The sequence below is a fragment of the Crotalus tigris genome, unplaced genomic scaffold (genome assembly GCF_016545835.1).
Source record: "Crotalus tigris isolate CLP2741 ecotype Arizona unplaced genomic scaffold, ASM1654583v1 scf7180000024349.2157984, whole genome shotgun sequence".
Classification (NCBI taxonomy): Eukaryota; Metazoa; Chordata; class Lepidosauria; order Squamata; family Viperidae; genus Crotalus; species Crotalus tigris.
In genome coordinates, this window is record NW_024100518.1 from 549338 (window position 1) to 567872 (window position 18535).

Here is an 18535-nt window from a genome sequence, read left to right on the forward strand (position 1 = left end):
AAGTGTTTCATTAATAAGGAATAACAAGTTAAAAATATTTTATTAAAAATGAAAACATTAACAATCAAATTATGAAGGTGTCAAAAAGGATATTTCAGAGCTGTAAAGAGTTCTGTTCAAACATGAAAGTAAGCATTAAAATAGCGGTTGTATTTAAAAATAAGGAGTAATGGAACATTGGAACTAAATGTAAGAGTTTGGATTATAAGCAATAGCATAACCTTTTTGTTTTAGTTAATATTTGCCTTATTTGCATCTGTCCTGAAACAATCCAAATTTAATTATTTTTATTTTAATTGCTGAAGTTTTATGGAAGCTACAGAAGAGTCAAAGAAATAGGAAGCATTACAATAGGTTTTAGACTTATCAAAATGACTCAAATAATTACCAGCATTTTCTTTAATTTAAATCAGAGCTAAAGAAACCTAAGAACCTTGAGGTCTGGATATCTCCCCAAGCCACTCATTTTTTGGCCCCAAGACTCACTCTGATGCTTTCTGGAAATAGCAACATTGGTTTTCTCCCAAACACACAAATAAATCCACCCAATTAGAATTAAGGAGAAAAAGAACTTTCTCCCAGAGCCAGGAAAATTCAGAAATCCCGTCCATTATGCACTTTTATCTTCATCTACTTCAGCCTTTACTTTCTCAAAAGCACAGACTATAGTTAGCAAATGTTAGCATCTCTAAACAAAATATTAATATTCGTTAATAAACTACAGATAGTATGATCTTATTCATAAATAATTGTAAGCTAGAATTACAGTAGCTGTAATGATCTTGAATCTGGGACTTTGTACTCAACTTAATTTTCTTATTTAATAAAGTTTATATTATTCTGCTATGGGGAAACACACTGATCATGACAAATCAACCTAATCGTCTTTTTTGATACAGTGACAATTAACCAGAAGCAGGCAATGGACAGTTTAACTTGTATTCAACAAAGTCTCCAATAAAATGCTAGAAGACAGCATGGCAAAAGATGAACTGGACTATTATATCATTGGATGAATATTGAGTTGAACAAGCATAACCAACAAATGTTTATCAAAGGCTTCACATTAAGTTGGAAAGAAGAACTAAGTGGTTGCACAAGGACTCCATTCTAGACTTTGTCCCCCTGAACATATAACTTAGATGAAGGGTTAGAAAATACAGTATATTCAATCTGCCTATGACAGAAAGGTAAAAGGAAAAGTAAACATCTTAGAGAACAATGGAGGAGATATTCAGGAGATAATAACTTGTTAAACTGGAATAAATAGGTAGAAACCAGCAAGATAAATTTCAGCAGTGACAAATTCCATGTCTTAGATTTGGGTAGGAAAAATCAAAAGCATAGTTAAGAATTGCAGGGGACCATACTGGGCATCACTACATGCAAAATGGATTTGAGTGTTTTGATAGATTAGATGCTGAATATAGGCAACAGCATATAACTGCAAAAAAAAGGCAAATGAATCATAGCTATGAAGAGAAATCATTGTTTTTCTCTATTTTGCACTGATTTTGATCTCATTTGGAATATTGCATCCAGTTTTAGGCACATTTTAGAAAGGATAGTGATAAACAAATGTGTGTCCAAGGAATAGCAAGGGAAGTAAAGGATCAGGAAGGAGGCATTATATGAGGAACAACTAGCAGCTGCTTACCCTGGAGTTGGTTACAGGCATCTATCAAGTACAGGTAGTCCTCAACTCACTACAACAGTAACTGGGACTAGAATTTCCTTTAGCAAATGATGTGGTCATAAAGCACAACTGAATCACATAGCAATGGCAATCACTGTAGTTGCCATCATTAACTAAATCCCAGTTGTTAGATGAGGCAACTTCCTGCCCAATTTCCCCTACCAAAGTCAAATGGGAAAATCACCACAAAGGTTCCAGGTAGGAGGAAGTTGCATGGCAGTTCAGGGGAGGGTCAAGAAGGGTGTGCAAGAGGCACAGCAGAGCATGAAGGTAGATCAGGAAGAGTGCAAGAAAGATGCTGTGCCGGTCAAGGGGGGTTAGGGTGTACAAGAGGCACTGTGGATTGTTGAGGATGCGTGACAGAGCAAGAGGTCATGAGAGTGTTGTGAAGGTTGGGGTTGATTGGGAAAGGTGCTTGAGAGGCATCATATGGGTTGGGGAAGATGTGCAAGGGTCTGTGTGAGGGAAGCATAGTGAGGGTTGGGGAGTGCTCACAAGGGTGGGCCTTATCCCAAAGACTTGTGACCTTCCCTGCCATCTTCCCTACTGATTTTTTTAGGAAGCTGGCAGGGAAGGTCACAAAAAGTAATTGTGTGATTGTGGGGTCTTGAAAAATGATTGTTAAGTACAAACAAGTTGTCAAGTGCCCATTTTGGCTAGAGAAAATGTTTGGAGCTGTAGCCTCACAAAGAGGAAGGGCTAAAGAAGAGGCTACTCAAAGAAATTCAAAAAGTTACTTCCTCCAGCACTGCCTTCTCACATTGCACATACTTGCAGTAAAAAGGAAAGAAAATTATTTCTGACTATTTTTAAATCAAAGCCTCAAAGTGGAAAGAGGGAGAAAGCCTAGCATCCCATAGGGCCCCCTAAGCTCTACTCTTGCTAGTTAAACCGTTTTCTGAACAGAATGGGATCTGTCCAGGAGCTGTGGAAAGGGCAGAACTAAAGTAAACTACCATTACAACTTCAGGAAGGTTGTATTCTGTGGATGTCTGAGAAAACAAACGGAGGCAATCCTTCTTTCCTGATATAAAAATAAAATTATATATCTTGTTATTTTAGGTGGTCTCTGATATTTGTATCCAACTTTGTGCAAAGTCTGCTCTTAGTTTTGCACTATCTTTAAATCAATTGAGCTTCAGACAATACTTATTTGAATCTGTGCTAAGACTACTGTTGTCCTCAACTTACACCTACTTGTTCAGTGACCATTCAAAGTTACAACAGTGCTGAATGCATTGTGTTTATGACCAGTCCTTAAGTTCTGGACATTCCAGCAGTCACATGATTGCAATCTGGGTGCTTGGCAATTGGTTCACACTGATGGCCAGTTGCAGCACCCTATGATCATGTGTCACTATTTGTGGCTTTCCTCGGTGGCTTCCCAGGAAAGTCAATGGGTAAGCTGCCTGGGAAACCTGGATGTCACTGGGATAAGTCTCTCTTGCCCACACACCCTCTTTGCACTCACTTTATGACTACATCATTTAGCAATGGAAATTTCAATCCCAATTGCTGTCCCAAAGGACTGCTTGTATTCCTTTGTGGCTTAGCAGCATAATACCGTACAGTATACAAATGAGATTATATTGTCAAGATTAGCTTGTCCCATAGGTAATTCATCCTACTCTGTCATGCAATATGATTGCTCACATAATAATGGAACAATATATATTTCAAGCAATTTAGATGTACCCTAAAATAAAATTTGCTAGAATAGGCAGTTTCCTAATATTCAATGCTAAAACAAAATAGTTTATGTGATCTAATTTTAATTTCTATAACTTACAAATTAAAACACCAGTTATTTTGAAAACATAAATTAATTTCTGATGGAATATCAACAAGTTTCCTACACTGGAACTACAGTTTTTATCTTCACATACATTTCCCATCTCACCTTGCCCTTTGCCCAATGGATAATTCCTTAAAATTCCCAGTATAAACTATAAACTAGTAAGAAACAACTCTCATGTTAAATGAGAATTGCTTATTTTATATAGTATAAGTTATGTCTGTCCCCTCACAAAGTGGGATATAGTAAAGGCAGAATACAGATTAAATGAGTTGTATTTAAAATTAAACCAAAAATATCCCCTTCATTCTTTCTTCCATTTTTTTCATTCACTGTTATCCTGGTAAAATACTGATTTGGAAAATATCTGTTTTATACAAAACTGGTGGGGTACATAGTTATTGTTTTTTAATCTTTGCAGTTTCCAAGTTACAGCAACTTCAGAATTGATCATTTAGGATCCACTGCATCTTCCTTGTTTGCATAATTTAAATTTTCTAGAACTGTCATCTTCATACACATAGGGATTAACTTCTTTGTAAGACTTCAAGGTGTGTAGTTCTAAATATTTCAATTTAGAAAAAACATTATAAATTAGTCTTCATTTTAAAAAAATTACGCTATCATCTGCCAATAAATCAATGTCACAGAACAAACTCCGATCAATTCGATTAGACTGTTCCATACGTTCAAAGAGAGATTTGTATGCTTCTGGGTATAAACCACCAGCTGTAACATCTTCTGGAATCTCCAACTCTGTCAGCAAATTCTTTGCATTCTCATAAGTCCATAAACTGGAAAAAAATTGAAAAATTAGATATTATTTAATAATTAAAGATCAAGTGGGCTCAATATGTTCTTAAAACCTTGCCTTCAAATATGATGTCCAAAAGTACCAGTATGCTTGCAAATATCTGCCTTAGTAACTGCCTAACACAGGGGTCCCCAATCCCCCGTCCATGGACCAGTACCGAGCTGAAGCATGTCAGCAACCAGTCTGCACAAACAAGCAAAGTCCCATTCACAGGATGCAGGCAGCACACAAAACCATGCACCTTCTGGTCCGCGGAAAAACCTCTCTCCACGGAACTGGTCCCTGGTGTCCAAAGGTTGGGGACCTCTGGCCTAACTGGCTCGCCTGATTTTATTTAGAATATTTTAATCTTTTAAAAAAATTAAATGGGAATCCAACTTGATCTTAAATAAAACATCAGTATTATACTTACTGGCAAGAATTTTTTTGAATTCCACCACACATCTAGACACAATTTTTGACAAGAAAAACTTCAGCCAATGCTTGTTCCCTACCTCTCCACCCTGGACCCTATGAACACATTTCCAAAAATACGTTAAAATGATAAAAAGCATCTTGGGAGTTAGGGTGATAGTGGGGAACAATTTAACTAATTTCCTTTTAGCAAAGAGATGTTCTGTCACTGGTCCTGTTAATCATAAGCATACTGTTAGGCATAGAGGTAATCCTTGAGTTATGATCATAATGGGACCTGGAATTCCACAAGCAGTCATCTTTCCAGAAACTTGAAAGGAAATGAAAACCAAGAGGATTTCTCCTTGCATGCATTTGCCTCTCCCCCCCAGCTTTAGCAGTGATGGAAGGAGGACAGGACACTGCTAAAGCTGGTATGTTAATGCCTTGGAAAGGAAAGACTAGGATTGGTGAGGAAAGGAAAGCCAAAAGCTTCACCAGCATCTCGGAAAAAGATGATTCCTTGTGGAATTCTGTCACATGGCCCAGCAGGAAGTATCCTGTCTTCCTTCCATCACGCAACCTCTTGAGCTCTGGAGATCTCAGTAAGGTAGTGAGCAATCGGTAATGTGGGCAGGCAGGAATCCAATGGACCGGCAAAGCAGGCCCAGTGCCTGTGGGGATCTGATGGGATAGGATGGGAGGGAAATAGATGGAGGGGGAGGTTGCAGCATCTCTGTGGTCGGTCATAAGGGTGAACAACTGTTTCAACAGATGTAACTTTGGAAACAGGTTGTAAGTCCCTTTTGGGTGGGGGCGGGGAAGGTTGTTGTAACTTTGAACTATCACTAAGTGATGTTATAAGTTGAGGTTTACCTGTATTCTAAAATTTTCCAAATTTCTATTTGCTCCATAATGTTGGGATAGTGTATTAAAATATAAAAATATACATGATTTTGTATATTTTAAAAAAGCCAAAACATGTCTTTCTCTCTGTAGATAGATAGATAGATAGATAGATACTGTAGTTTTCATATATTTAAACCCAAAATTTAATATGAGCTTCATTTGGTTTCTCTTTCATTGACAAAAACTAATATTGAGTCAAACTTCCTATACAGCTTGAATTTACTGCAACATTTCCAGAACGTTTATAGCAAAATTCATACTGTTCAAGCATAACGGAATCATCAATAGATTGCATTTCCTTTTTGCAGAATACAACTGTATCTCCTTTGCCTCCATAAATTTACTGTCCTGTTGCCTATTTTATGAAATTTTTCCTCCGTAAAAGACTGAGAGCTCTTTTTGAATTCCAGCACTGAAAAATATCTTCTATGTTTCATCCTTCTAGCTGTCAATCTAGTAGTCCTTGGTGTTCTCTGAGTTTGGTTGCTCCCTTTCATTATTGAACTAGCTAAGATCAGTACTAGTGAGTTTTACTTCCTGTTTATATATATAGTAGCTTGCCCTGCCAATGTTGGTGAGAGTGTTGTTTTCTCCTTTAAAGTTTCTTGGATTAGGGCAGGGGTATCAAACTGCCGGCCCGCAGGCTGAATGAATCACATCAAAACCGCACCCACCCCATTGCCAGCAATGGGAAAGAAGTCACAATACATCGGGATATGTCATGTGACGTCGCAAGTTTGACACCCGTGGATTAGGATATTGTTTTCTGGTGTTTGTCTGTGTTAATCCCTGCTTATCTGTGTGTTGGCTGTTGGAGAGGATGTATCATTACACATGTATAATACATACATGCACATATGTAATGGTAACTATATACCATTGTACTTATTTATGGCACGATACATTGTATTAAACATTAGTCTATGCGGTTTTGCAATTGAGGAAATTTAATTTTACTTACTTCAATTTATTGAGTAGCTTAGTTGAGGCTTTACCAAAACACTGCTTTAACATCATAATAAATATTTTTGAATTATCAGTTGTCAAAAAGTCTGTAAATAAATCTTTGCGTGGTGTAAGTTGTACTAAATATAAGTGTTCATTCTGCAGAAGGTAGAAGAATAAAAAAAAATCTCAATTTAACAATTAACTCAAATGCATTTTAACCAAGTTAATTTTTTTTATAAACTTGATCAAACTTGTCTGAAAACTTCATTAGGAATTTGGTAAAAAGAATGTCTATGCATATATATTTTATTAATCTATTATATGCAGAAAAATGTAAAATAATAGTTCTTTAGTATAAGTTATGTTTGTTGGCCTTCAGACACATTCAATTCTTCCCAAGAAGCTAGCATTTCATAATGTATAAGCAATATATATATACAGATCCAAGCAGTTTTGCAACTGTCAGATGGAAATATTGTCAATACACAGATTTTCTAAGTTCCATCCAAGATTTGCCGATAACCTACTGTGCCAATAACCACTGGGACCACAATGGCCAGCTTATGCCATAAACTTTCCATTTCAATTTTCAAATCTTGATAATTTGGGATTTTCTCCAATTCTTTGTCTTCTCCTAGTACTGCCATACAAATCATCTATAATTCTTCAGCCACATTTAAATCTGATGTGTTTGCAATCGGAAATGCCAAAATCTACTTATTATGGTTCATTGCAGAATCAGGCAGATATTTTGTTTGGATTTGGCATTTTTATCCACCTTTATTATCATAATGGTTTGTCTCACAGTTAGCCAGATTTTCAAACTAGATTTGGTATTTTTATACACTTTTCAAGTTCTTCCCAAGGACATGGGATAGGTAGATGTGGTTGTTTGATGATATTAAAGATATTGTCACAGGATATAAGCGGTTCTGAGTAAAGCTGACTTTTGCAATTGACTGATGGTGATTTTGTTAATGCCAATAGTGTTATTATTAAATTTATTTGCCACCCATCTCATGGTTCAAGGTGACTCTGAGCATTATGTTGCCCAATTAACAGAGTAACAGAGTTGGAAGGAACTTTGGAGGTCATCTAGTCCATCCCCCTGCTCAGGCAGGAAACCCTATACCATTTCAGACAAATGGCTGTCCAGTCTCTTTTTAAAAGCCCCCAGTGATGGAGCACCCACAACTTCTGGAGGCAGGTTGTTCCACTGGTTAATTGTTCTCACTGTTAGGAAATGCTCCAACACTGGAAGTTTTTAAGAAGAGACTAGACAACCATTTGTCTGAAATGGTATAGGGTTTCCTGCCTGAGCAGGGGGTTGAACTAGATGACCTCCAAGGTCCTTCCAACTTTATTATTTATTATTTTTATTTATTAAATTTCTGCTTAGTTCTAGGTTGCTTCTCTCCTTGTTAGATAAGGCTCAGTGTTCAAGTCTGTTGAGATCCATCTGGATCTTGAGCCTATCTTCTGGGATAACCCCCAGTAATTCTTCCAGATTATATACGGATATGTACATGTGGTCTCTCTTGGATTATGAATATCTTAATTCCGCTCTCCATGGCAATGTACATGACATTTATTGCAAAATTATAACAAACCATGGAAAGACTGCAATAGCAATTCCTAGTGGGAATTCTCCTAACACAGGTAGTCCTCAACTTATGATCTTAACTAAACCAGGAATTATGGTCGTAAGTAGTTGTGGTCATAAGTCAAGGCACACACATGACCAGAAAAAAATTGACCTTTCTTGCAGCAATCATTAAGACAAGGCATAATCATTAAGCAAACCCACTCATTTGAATGACCATTTTTTTTGCTGGCTTCCATGTTAATTGTAGTTATGTTACCACAGAACATCATAACCAATTGTAAAGATGATCTGCCTGACAAGCAATCACACAATTGTGGGGGGTGTGGCACAACTATTTATGATGGTTGGGGTGACATATGAGCCATAAAGCATCTGTTCCATGGCTGTCATATCTTCGAACAGTTGTAAAATGATTAGTCTTTAAATGAGTATTACCTGTATAGGTTCTGACTCATGTAAAAAATATTTTGAGAACTACAATTTGATGTTAATTAAGTGTAAATAAAAGCTATCCATTTTTCTCTAAAACAGAGAACTAGATAATTTAAATAGACATTCAAATCCATTATTTGGCTTTTTACATACAGCTCCTTAAATCAAATTGGACACAGTTACTTTTCAAACCTCTCAATTATGTGTCTGCGGAGGAAGAATTAACTGCATCTTGAACAGCCCCAATCAAATTAATTTGTAGAGTCCTGAGTGCTGAGTTTCATTGTTTTATTGCATATATTTCCTTTCCCAAACTAGGTAACTCATCAGTTCTAGCTCAGAGCACCAAGGACTTCATTTCAACCTCGAGCTACAAAGTCTCCTTTAAATTTGTATATTTTTCTTGCACATAAAAGTAATCACCCAGACATTCACACTGCATTTATTTTAGGACTGACAAATATTAAAAGCTCACCGGACTATTTGATCCCAAGGACTTTTTCCTTGAAGTAGTTAAAAATGAAGAGCAAGGCTCCTACAAGAGAGGAAACAATGAAAGTTAATGTAGCTTTAAAATACTATGGCCAAGATATGAAAGAAAGAATGAAGAAGCACTAAAATCAATTATATATTCAGCATTCTGAATGTTGGCATCCTAAATAGAGATTTTGACAATAGGTTTATACATGGAATAGAAGTCAACAATACCAATAAGATTAAATAAGAAATATTTTGAGGGGCTTAATAAAATAATCTTGAAATATATTTGGCAGGGAAAAAAGGCAAGGATTAATCTAAAAATGTTACAAGATACAAGATTGAGAGGTGGGTTTGGTCTACCTAATTGGGAATTGCACTATAAGGCTGCAGTGTTATCATGGATGAGAGAATGGATCTTACTGAGGAATACAAGATTATTGACATTAGAGGGACATGATTTACAGTTGGGATGGCATGCTTTCATATGGTATGGAAAAAATAGAATACATAGCTATTTCCAGAGACACCATATAAGGAATTCTTTATTTGTGGTCTGGGAGAAAGTAAAGAGAAAGCATTATTTGAAGATTCCAAATTGGCTCTCAACTATGGAGGCGCTAATACACCCCAATATGTTTAACATGGAAAACATTATAAGATATAAAGACTTACTAACAGATATGGGGGAGTTGAAAACCAAACAACAATTACAGGAACAAGGAATAAAGATGGATTGGTACATGAGAATGCAAATACAATCTAGATATGAAAAAGATGTTAAAATAGATAGTGTTAATTTGGGGACAACAGAGTTAGATGAAATACTTACAGGAACGGAAGAAAAATGGATTAAAAAAATGTACAGTTATCTACTACATATGGAGTTAGAGGAGGAACAAGTGAAAAAGACAATGATAAAATGGACAAGGAATTTTGGATACTCAATTGAATTAGATAGATGGCAGCAACTATGGGAAAGAAACTATAAATTGACAATGGCGACTGCGTATAAAGAAAATATGTACAAAATGTTTTACAGATGGCACATGTCTCCAGAAAGATTAGCTAAAATGTTTAAGGACAGGTCTATGAAATGTTGGAAATGTCATCAGATACCAGGTTCCTTCTACCATATGTGGTGGACATGTGTAGAAGCTAAAACTTATTGGAATATAATTAGAACATGGATAGAAAAGATGATACAACAACGTATAGAACTAAGACCAGAAATATTCCTGTTGGGTATTCTACCAGGGAAATAGAATAAAGAGAAAACATATTTAATTATTCATATAATTACGGCAGCCAGGATTGTTTGCACAAAATTGGAAAGCACTAAAAGCCCCCCCAGAGGGAGAGGTGATTGGGAAAATACTGGAATGTGCAGAAATGAATAGACTAACAATGACGATTAAAGATAAGACAGAGTCAGACTACTATGAAATCTGGGGAAATTTTTATGATTGGCTGAAAAGAGAATATGGTTAAAAGATAGTTAACATCAATTTAGATGGAAGAAGGAGCAGATAAGGAGGGAGACCCAGGGGACACAGTATTGAATAACTGGAGGTTGTATAAATATTTATAGAAGTATATACCAAGAAGGTTAGATAAATAGAAGCATTAATGTAAACGAAAATTAATCTTATTGTATATAATACAGATAGGGAAATTTGGAGAGAGGAGTTGCCCTGAATTGTATCTGAAGAGGGATGAGAGGGAAGAAAGGAAAGGAGAGAGAAAAGAGTAAAGGAGGGGAGAAGAAAGTAGGAAGGTTGAAGGAGAAGAGGAGAAGTGGGGAGAAAGGGGAGGAGAGTGATAAAGGAAAGAGAAGAGGAGAGGAAGAAGAGGGAAGTAGGGAAGAGAAGAAAGGGAGAAAGAAGGTAGAGAAGAAGAAGTGTGGATACAGTAAAAGGGGAAATGAGCGAGCAACACCAAAAGTCATGTGTATGTATTTATTTCATTTTATTAAAAGTATCTTATATATAAGAATGTAAAAAGAATGTATGTTAACATTTGATAAATATCACAGTATATGTATGGGGAAGAATTTGGAAAAATAAAAAATTATTAAAAAAAAAAAAGAATAGAAGTCCATTTTTTATTATCTTGCTTCCCGTAGATTTCAGCAGTAAATTTTCAGGGTACAGCAATCCCCCATCATAAATAAAACATAGCGTGATTAGAATACACAAGAAGACACTTACATTGCTTTGTGTAAGACTAAGAAATTAAGCATTTTGTTATTAACAAAAACAATTTCAGAATTTACAGTATAGCAACTTGATAAATGCAGGAAGTGATCGCTGAAGTGCTACAAGTCAGTTTCTCTTATATGAGATATTCTCACTGCATAGCTCGCTGCATTTGAAAACACTTCAACTAGGTTAAGAGACTTTCCTGAGCCACATCTTACTGTAGCATCTCCATACATGAGCACATAAAAAAGGAGATCAGGTAAAGTGGATATTATAATTTGTCAAGTTCCATATTAATATATAACACCTGAGATGATCAAAATACTGTCTTCACACATCTCACTCACTTCAATAACATGTCCCAAATTTTTAGTATCAAGTTAAATGATAAATGTTGCAAGACAAGCAGGTTTGCATCATTAATCGCTGCATATACAAAATGCTCACCTTATGCAGAAGATGAATATCACAAGCTGTTTGCCAAAGTACGCTTAGTGTCTGGTAATATTTTTTATCTGGAGGTTTTGCAACAAAAACCTGGCAAAGGCAGAAGCAGTAATTTTACATTACATTTCTGATTTTATTATGAAAACCTGAATCAATACTTGAAAGCCTCAGTGAGCCAAGAAATGTTAAAAAGTGAATGAAGGTATGCAAGACCGCTTGTTGGAGATTATGTTGGATGTGCCATATGTTGCTTTGTGTGTGTGTGTGTGTGTGTGTGTGTGTGTGCGCGCGCGCCTTAAAATCATTATTGACTCTTGGCAATTGCCCATGCAAGTCCTGCAGTATTCTTGGCAATAGGTGATAAAATCAACTTTATTTTTGCTAATATTTTCTTAGCTTCCTTCTTATAGAAATCTATTACAGTTCCAAAGATACAAAATTTTGTGTTGAGTATAATATTCTAATGATGTCTACATTAGTTATGTAACTGAATTAGCTGAAAATGCGAATATCTGCAAGCTCTAGCAGTAAAAGTCACAGTGGAAAACATGGGACTTATGATTAAATTTAAAGAAAACCTAACTAAAAACAACAGGTAGAACATCCAGCCTTAGAACTAACAATTCAATAGGTCTATGGAGATTCTCAGACATCCTGGTAATGGTTGTCTCAAAGGTATTTTTTCAAAAGGCAGTTGAACTTTTTTCCTTGAGAAAGACATTTCAATTCTTATCAAAGAAGCTTCTTGGATGAGAAATGAAACGTCTTCCTCAAGGAAAAAACAAATCCACTTGCCTTTTGAAAAAGCACCTTTGGGATGACCATTCAATACTGAAGTCATGAATACCTGCAAATCAAACTTTTAGAAATAAAAGTTACCGTAGTTCTAGAATAATTTTAATGAGAAAATGAGATTCATTTGGAATAGGACCAGAAATGAAACCTGCAAATCAAACTTTTAGAAATAAAAGTTAGTTCTAGAATAATTTTAATGAGAAAATGAGATTCATTTGGAATAGGACCAGAAATGATAGCTTGTTTTCCAGTTCATTATTTAAACATTAACTTGGACAGACTATTCTTGAATTGATAGGAGTTTGAACTGACTAATTATCTTTCAGAAAATTACCATAGCTTAACAGTTTCATTTAATTTCTTATAGTCTGGATTCAGTATCAGAGTGTGGCTCTAAAATACCTCCAGTTATTTGCAGAATACATTTTCCTCCATTTGCCTATTTCAGTGCAGAAATGCTCACTAAAATAAGTTGATCGTGAAAAATGTTGCCTATTTTTTCTATTTGAATAACACTGAAAATAGAATGGATTTTATTCAGTATCTCACAAAGAGGGTTTCCTTTTTCTCATTCCACATGGCAGAAAATGCAGTGAATATAGGGATTTTGCAATTCAGCAGTGTCAGTTATACAGGCCAGTGAACACTGTTAGATCTTCCTAAATGTTTCTTAAATATGAAAATCTACATATGATTTATACCCCTTGACTATAAACCATACTTTCTACTACCAATGTAAATTAGATTAGGTATGGTTATAACTTATTTCTATGTCATCTCTTATGTGAGAATATCTTCAAGATAACTCAAATAACACTGAAAAAATTAAAAGTATTCCTTATTTAACAACCAACTGTTCAGTTATCATTTGAAGCTATGACAGCGGTGAAAAATGGGTACCGATGACCAATCCTCATAGTTGCAGCGTCCCCATGGTCACATGATTGAGATTCGGGTGCTTGGTAACCGTCTTGCAATTATGACAAAATAGAATCCCGCACATGATCCCCATTTGTGTCCTTCACTGCCAGCTTCCAATAAGCAAAATAAATGGAGAAGATGGCAGGAGGGTGCAAATGATGATCACATGAAAACCACATGTAGTTTGCTTTAATGACAGCAACTGGAATTGTTGCAACTGCTGTTGTAAGCCAACACTTTATGACATTACGCTTTACCGATCACATGGTTTAGCAACAGTTGTCAGCCCCAGTTACTGTTGGCAAGCAAAGACTACCTATATAATAACACATTTTTATTGATACAGTAAAGGCAACGTATTACAACAGATCCTAAATTCAAAATAAACATTATAAATCCATCAATATATTTTAGAATTGTTTTTAAAATATCGTTTTGTTTTAAAAATAATTGGTTTCGTACTTAAGACAATACTAGAAATCAGGAGACTGTGCGTTCTAGTCCTGCTTTAGGAATGAAAGCTGGCTGGATGACTTTGAGCCAGTCACTCTCTCTCAGCCCAACCCATCTCACAGGATTGTTATTGGGAAAATAGGAGGAGGAAGGAGTTATTATGTCTGTCCACTGCCTTGAGTTATTTATAAAAATAAAAAAGATAGGATAAAAATAAATAAAATTTCAAAGTTAACTTACTAGCAATTTTTTTATACAAACCTTGTACAATCTTTCACTGACAAACAAGTTCAGTTCTATTCTTCCATAATTATATATAGAGCTGCATTCATATAAAAAATAAGTATATTTCCAAAGAAAGGTCCGTTCTTCTTTTGAGGGGACAATTCCAACCACTTTTAGAGGAATATCTGTTTTTAAAATAAATCATGATGTTTGAAAATTAGGACAAATAATCCTAAGTCAGCAATCTAGTATTAAATTAAAAAACTAAAAGCCCTTATAAGTAGAACACCATCCCTGACATTCCCTAAATTCTGCTGAAGATGTTACCTAGCCTACTAACAAAATGTTTGCAATCCAATCCACAAGCTCAAAGAAGAACCTCCACCCTCATCCTACACCCAAGCTACAGATATTCGCCACTATCACAAAATTAAAAACTATTATAAGCATAAGAGTTAGCTTCAGCAATATAACTATTAGTGTTCAGGACTATCATCTTCCTAGTTATGTTTTGTTCATGAAAGCCCACTTCTTATTCATATTCAAAAGTTTATTAAAAAGTTCTATCAGAGATGTAGCAAGCAGAAATAGCACCATTTTCACTGGTTATTTTATATCTATAGACAGCCTTCAAATTTGATAACTTCAAAAGAAATTATGGAATCCTTCCTTAGCATAATTTTCTTTAAATCAAGTCTTAATATTTTTCTGCTTCAGCATTTTAAAAAATATTTTGGACTAATGTGAAGATAATTTAATAAATGCCATTTTTCTTTTCATGTTATAATTTTTATATTGAAATGACTTAGTTACATGATTCTGTCTGAATGGGAGACACCTCAAATTCGTAAGATCAAGAAAAAGTGAATGTACAATTTAAATTTGTCAGTTTACAATAAACATACATGTATAGTAATTTACCTGATGTCCAAGGAACTTCGGAGATTCTCAGGTTGTTAAAAAGTGTTTCAGAACATAATTCACCCTTCAACAATGCATGTGGATTACCATCCAATTTTATGAAGCTGGAATGCACTACGTCCAATTGGCTTTCAAATTCTTTCTGTAGAGACTAAATACAAACATACAATTAGGGGTTAACCAGAACACCTGAAATAGCCTTTCTCTAGGGAATTCTATTCTTGTCAATTACTTTCTGCTTAGATTGTTGATATCACTCACACTGACCTGTGATAGAAGTAAAGGAAAGGTCTTCAAAATTTAATATTGAAAGAAAATTTTAAAATTGCATTTGCTGCAGTGGAAACTTACTGAGTGGAAAAACAAGCTTACTAAAGAAACAATGGATGGGAACCAGGAAAGGATAGCATAAAGGGAGGATGTAAGAGACACATGGAGACAAAATTGTTATCTGGGTCTTCAGAATGGGAAAAGGAGCTGTAAGAGGAGATAACTAACAAAACAGGAAAGAACCTATTTTTCTAAGAAGTCATAAAAAAGGGGTCCAGAACTCAGACAACTGAACATGTGCAATTAGTTGATTAATATTAACACCTTGCATAAATTATCACCTAATTTTAATGTACATGTGATGTATGATTTAGTATGTAGCAGGAAATATATAGGAGGCAGTTGGAAAGAGTGTAACCTCATAGTACCTCAGCCAATGGGGAAAGAGGAGGGATGTGGCGGCCAGGACAGGGTTATATAAAGAAGGGAATATTTTGGATTGAAACTTTGGAGAGAACCAAGCTTTGATAGCTTCTCTCCCCACTTATTGCAATAAATGAAACAAAAGGCCTTCCCTGTGTCTTGGCTAGTTATTGGTCAGGCGAGCTTGCCTCTGGTCATGAAGGAAAGTAGCCAGGAGCACATAACACCTGGGAACAATGGATGTCATAATCCAGAAATATCAGAAGGGTTTTCCAGCTTGCTTTAAGATGAAAATGCAGAGATTTATAATGGGATTAAGACAATACCTACCTCTAAGTTAGGAAGAAAGGATTTATTATTCTCTAGAGCTATAACATGGGCTCCAGTATTAAGCAGCTTTCGAGTCAACACTCCAGGACCTAAAAATAGCCATTGTTTAATACTCCATTCTAGAATTTATTTAAAAAGCTCTATTTTTATTTAAAAGCGAGATAGCAACCAAAATATTCTACTTGAAAATCAAAAAATGCACATTTATCTATAAAGATACATCAGGTATTGCCTAATCCTAAAAGGAGAGAAGAAATAAATATTGTTCAGCTGCCAATAATGGTATCTACCTTGATCAAGAGGCAACACTGCATGTAATCCCCGAGTTATGAGTGTTCACTTAACGCTCATTTGAAGTTACGTTATAAGTGCCCCTTAGTGTTTACAAGAAAATCCCAAAATTACGAATGTTCCAGCACCACGGCAGTTGTATGCCCTTACGAACGACTGCAGAGGCTCTGCAACATTCACTCTACCCCACCTGCTCCCCACAACTGTTTCCCCTTCCCCCTCCCTTCCTGCCGCCCCAGACTCACCTTGAAAAGATCTGCCTCCTCTCTGCTGCAATTTCTGTCACCGCTTCAGTTGGGAGGATGACAAGGAGAAGACCAGTCAGGATTTGGGCTACCGGCCAGTTAGGCAAGGAGTAGGTTGGGTGAGCTGAGGGCTGGGTGAGGAGGGGAAACCGTGGCCGCTCAGGTGGCTGCCGCTACTGCCAGCAGCTGGGACGCAGGTGCAAGGGGACACTCCCCGCGATGCCTGCCCACTCAGTTGAAGGCTTCATTCCTGCCCTCAAACTAAGTGCACCTGGGCCATGGACAGCATTGGTTTCTGCACCTGGCCAACTCCGATTTCATGCTTTGCCCCATAGGCAAGCAAATGAAGCAAACGCTCCTCCCCCCCAGAATGGAAGCTTCTGGGGGCCATGATCTCTTTTGAACTTGCATGATATTACAGCACCCAGGAGCCTCCACTGTCGGCGCGAAAAGCATTTCCAAGCCGACTCTACTCTCCCTCAAAGGGAAAGAAACCACAGCAGAGAGGATTTTTGCAAGGTAAGTGAGTCCGAAGCGGCAGGAAGGGAGGGGGAAACATGTGGTATCTTAGTGGGTCAGAGAGGCCTTGGGGGCCTGTTCCATCACTAAGCCCTCCATGGCCTCCCCCAACCTGAGATACCTCATGTGCACTTAATGAGCCACGTGAGCAGGGAGTGATCTCCTTCGAGGTAGAGATTCACTCCCACAAATTTTAGAGATTCACTCCCACAAGTTTTCGAGTTACGAATGGAATGGGCAGGCTCCATTACATTCTTAACTCAAGGACTACTTGTATTTAAAGTGTATTCTATTCCTCCAAGTGGTCACTCCCAATTCAATCTGCTATCAGAGAAATAGCTTTTGTGCCTCTGTTATCCCAGATATGTGTTCATGAAACCCTAAAATCTGACATAGTCTGACAATGATATGAAATAGCTAAATCCTGCTAGCTCTCAGTTCTTTTGCATGAAAGCTAGCAAGATATAGCAAGTTTCATGATATTTCAACCACTTTTTCATTTTAATTTTTAGTGCATGCAACAATACCTGAAAAATTTGATTCTTCAAGAAATACACAATATGAATTTTTAGTAATATAAAATTATTGTCATTTTAAAAATTATAATCTGTGGAGCTTTTGATCTTCTTAGCTTGTTTGTGTTCATTACCCAATTAGGTAACATCAGTGTTTCAGTGATAATGTTTTCTAGTTGGATAATGAAACGTCTGCAAGCCTCAAATTCAAAGAGCACCAAGCACTCCACAGTCCTATTCTGAGCTACGTACATTTTCTTTTATTGAAAATTATAATCTGCTGCAGGCCGATTGCTACTGCAGCACAACCGTCAAAATACCAAAGCTACCAAGCAGTAAATACCTAGAAGACGCCCTTTCTCTAACAGGTATTGCAACAAATCTGGTGAATTCCTCCTCACAGCTTTATGTCAACTTTATTATCATCATATCATCTTCGAGGTCACTTGCTTAACTTTTACCCTAAAAAAGCTCCCCTGAAGTAACGTTCACCTGCGTCAAATTCCATGAGAAAGGTTCTGGACTCCTCAAAATTTATCCCCCTCGTCACCTGGGAGGCCACTTTGTGCGCTAATTGGGGGCAGACAATGAAGCTTCGATCTGAGAGCGAATCCTGCTCTGCGTTTATGACCATCTCGGCGATTTCAGCTTCCAGAGAACAAGATTTTTCCAGGCTGCGGAGCCCGGATGTTACTCTCTGACCCTTCAGGCCCCGTACCGAGAACCGCAGCCCAGAGTGTAAAGTCGAGGCGACCACGGTCAACTGCCGTCCCATGAAGAGAGGGGAAGCCAACGCAACAAAAACCATCTTCACGCTTTAGCGCTGATTTTTACAAGGCGAGCGCCAATCCTTACTCACGTGGTGACCTTGCAGAATTCGACAGAGAGCACAGTTTGCACCCGGACAAT

The 18535-nt window shown here is 36.8% G+C and overlaps 1 protein-coding gene across 1 annotated transcript; it reads right to left on the reverse strand.

Annotated features, from left to right (window-relative positions):
• Positions 1–10: 10 nt before the first annotated feature.
• TFB2M (transcription factor B2, mitochondrial) lies at positions 11–18469 on the reverse strand. Its single transcript, XM_039327046.1, has 8 exons — positions 18119–18469; positions 16057–16145; positions 15034–15184; positions 14149–14297; positions 11719–11808; positions 9069–9128; positions 6569–6711; positions 11–4285 (listed from the first exon to the last, which is right to left on the reverse strand). The coding sequence occupies exons 1-8, from the start codon at positions 18432–18434 to the stop codon at positions 4093–4095; spliced, it is 1191 nt and encodes a 396-aa protein (XP_039182980.1). The 5' UTR covers positions 18435–18469; the 3' UTR covers positions 11–4092.
• Positions 18470–18535: the final 66 nt, after the last annotated feature.

Bases quoted from the DNA above. Each gene is read 5' to 3' on its own strand.
- TFB2M (XM_039327046.1), bottom strand. From the start codon at position 18,434: ATGGTTTTTGTTGCGTTGGCTTCCCCTCTCTTCATGGGACGGCAGTTG. The intron at 6,712-9,068 runs GTGAGCTTTTAA...TACCTTCTGCAG, and splicing joins CCTTGGGATCAAATAGTCCG to AATGAACACTTATATTTAGT. The intron at 4,286-6,568 runs GTAAGTAAAATT...ATTTTTTTCCAG, and splicing joins AAGCTACTCAATAAATTGAA to TTTATGGACTTATGAGAATG.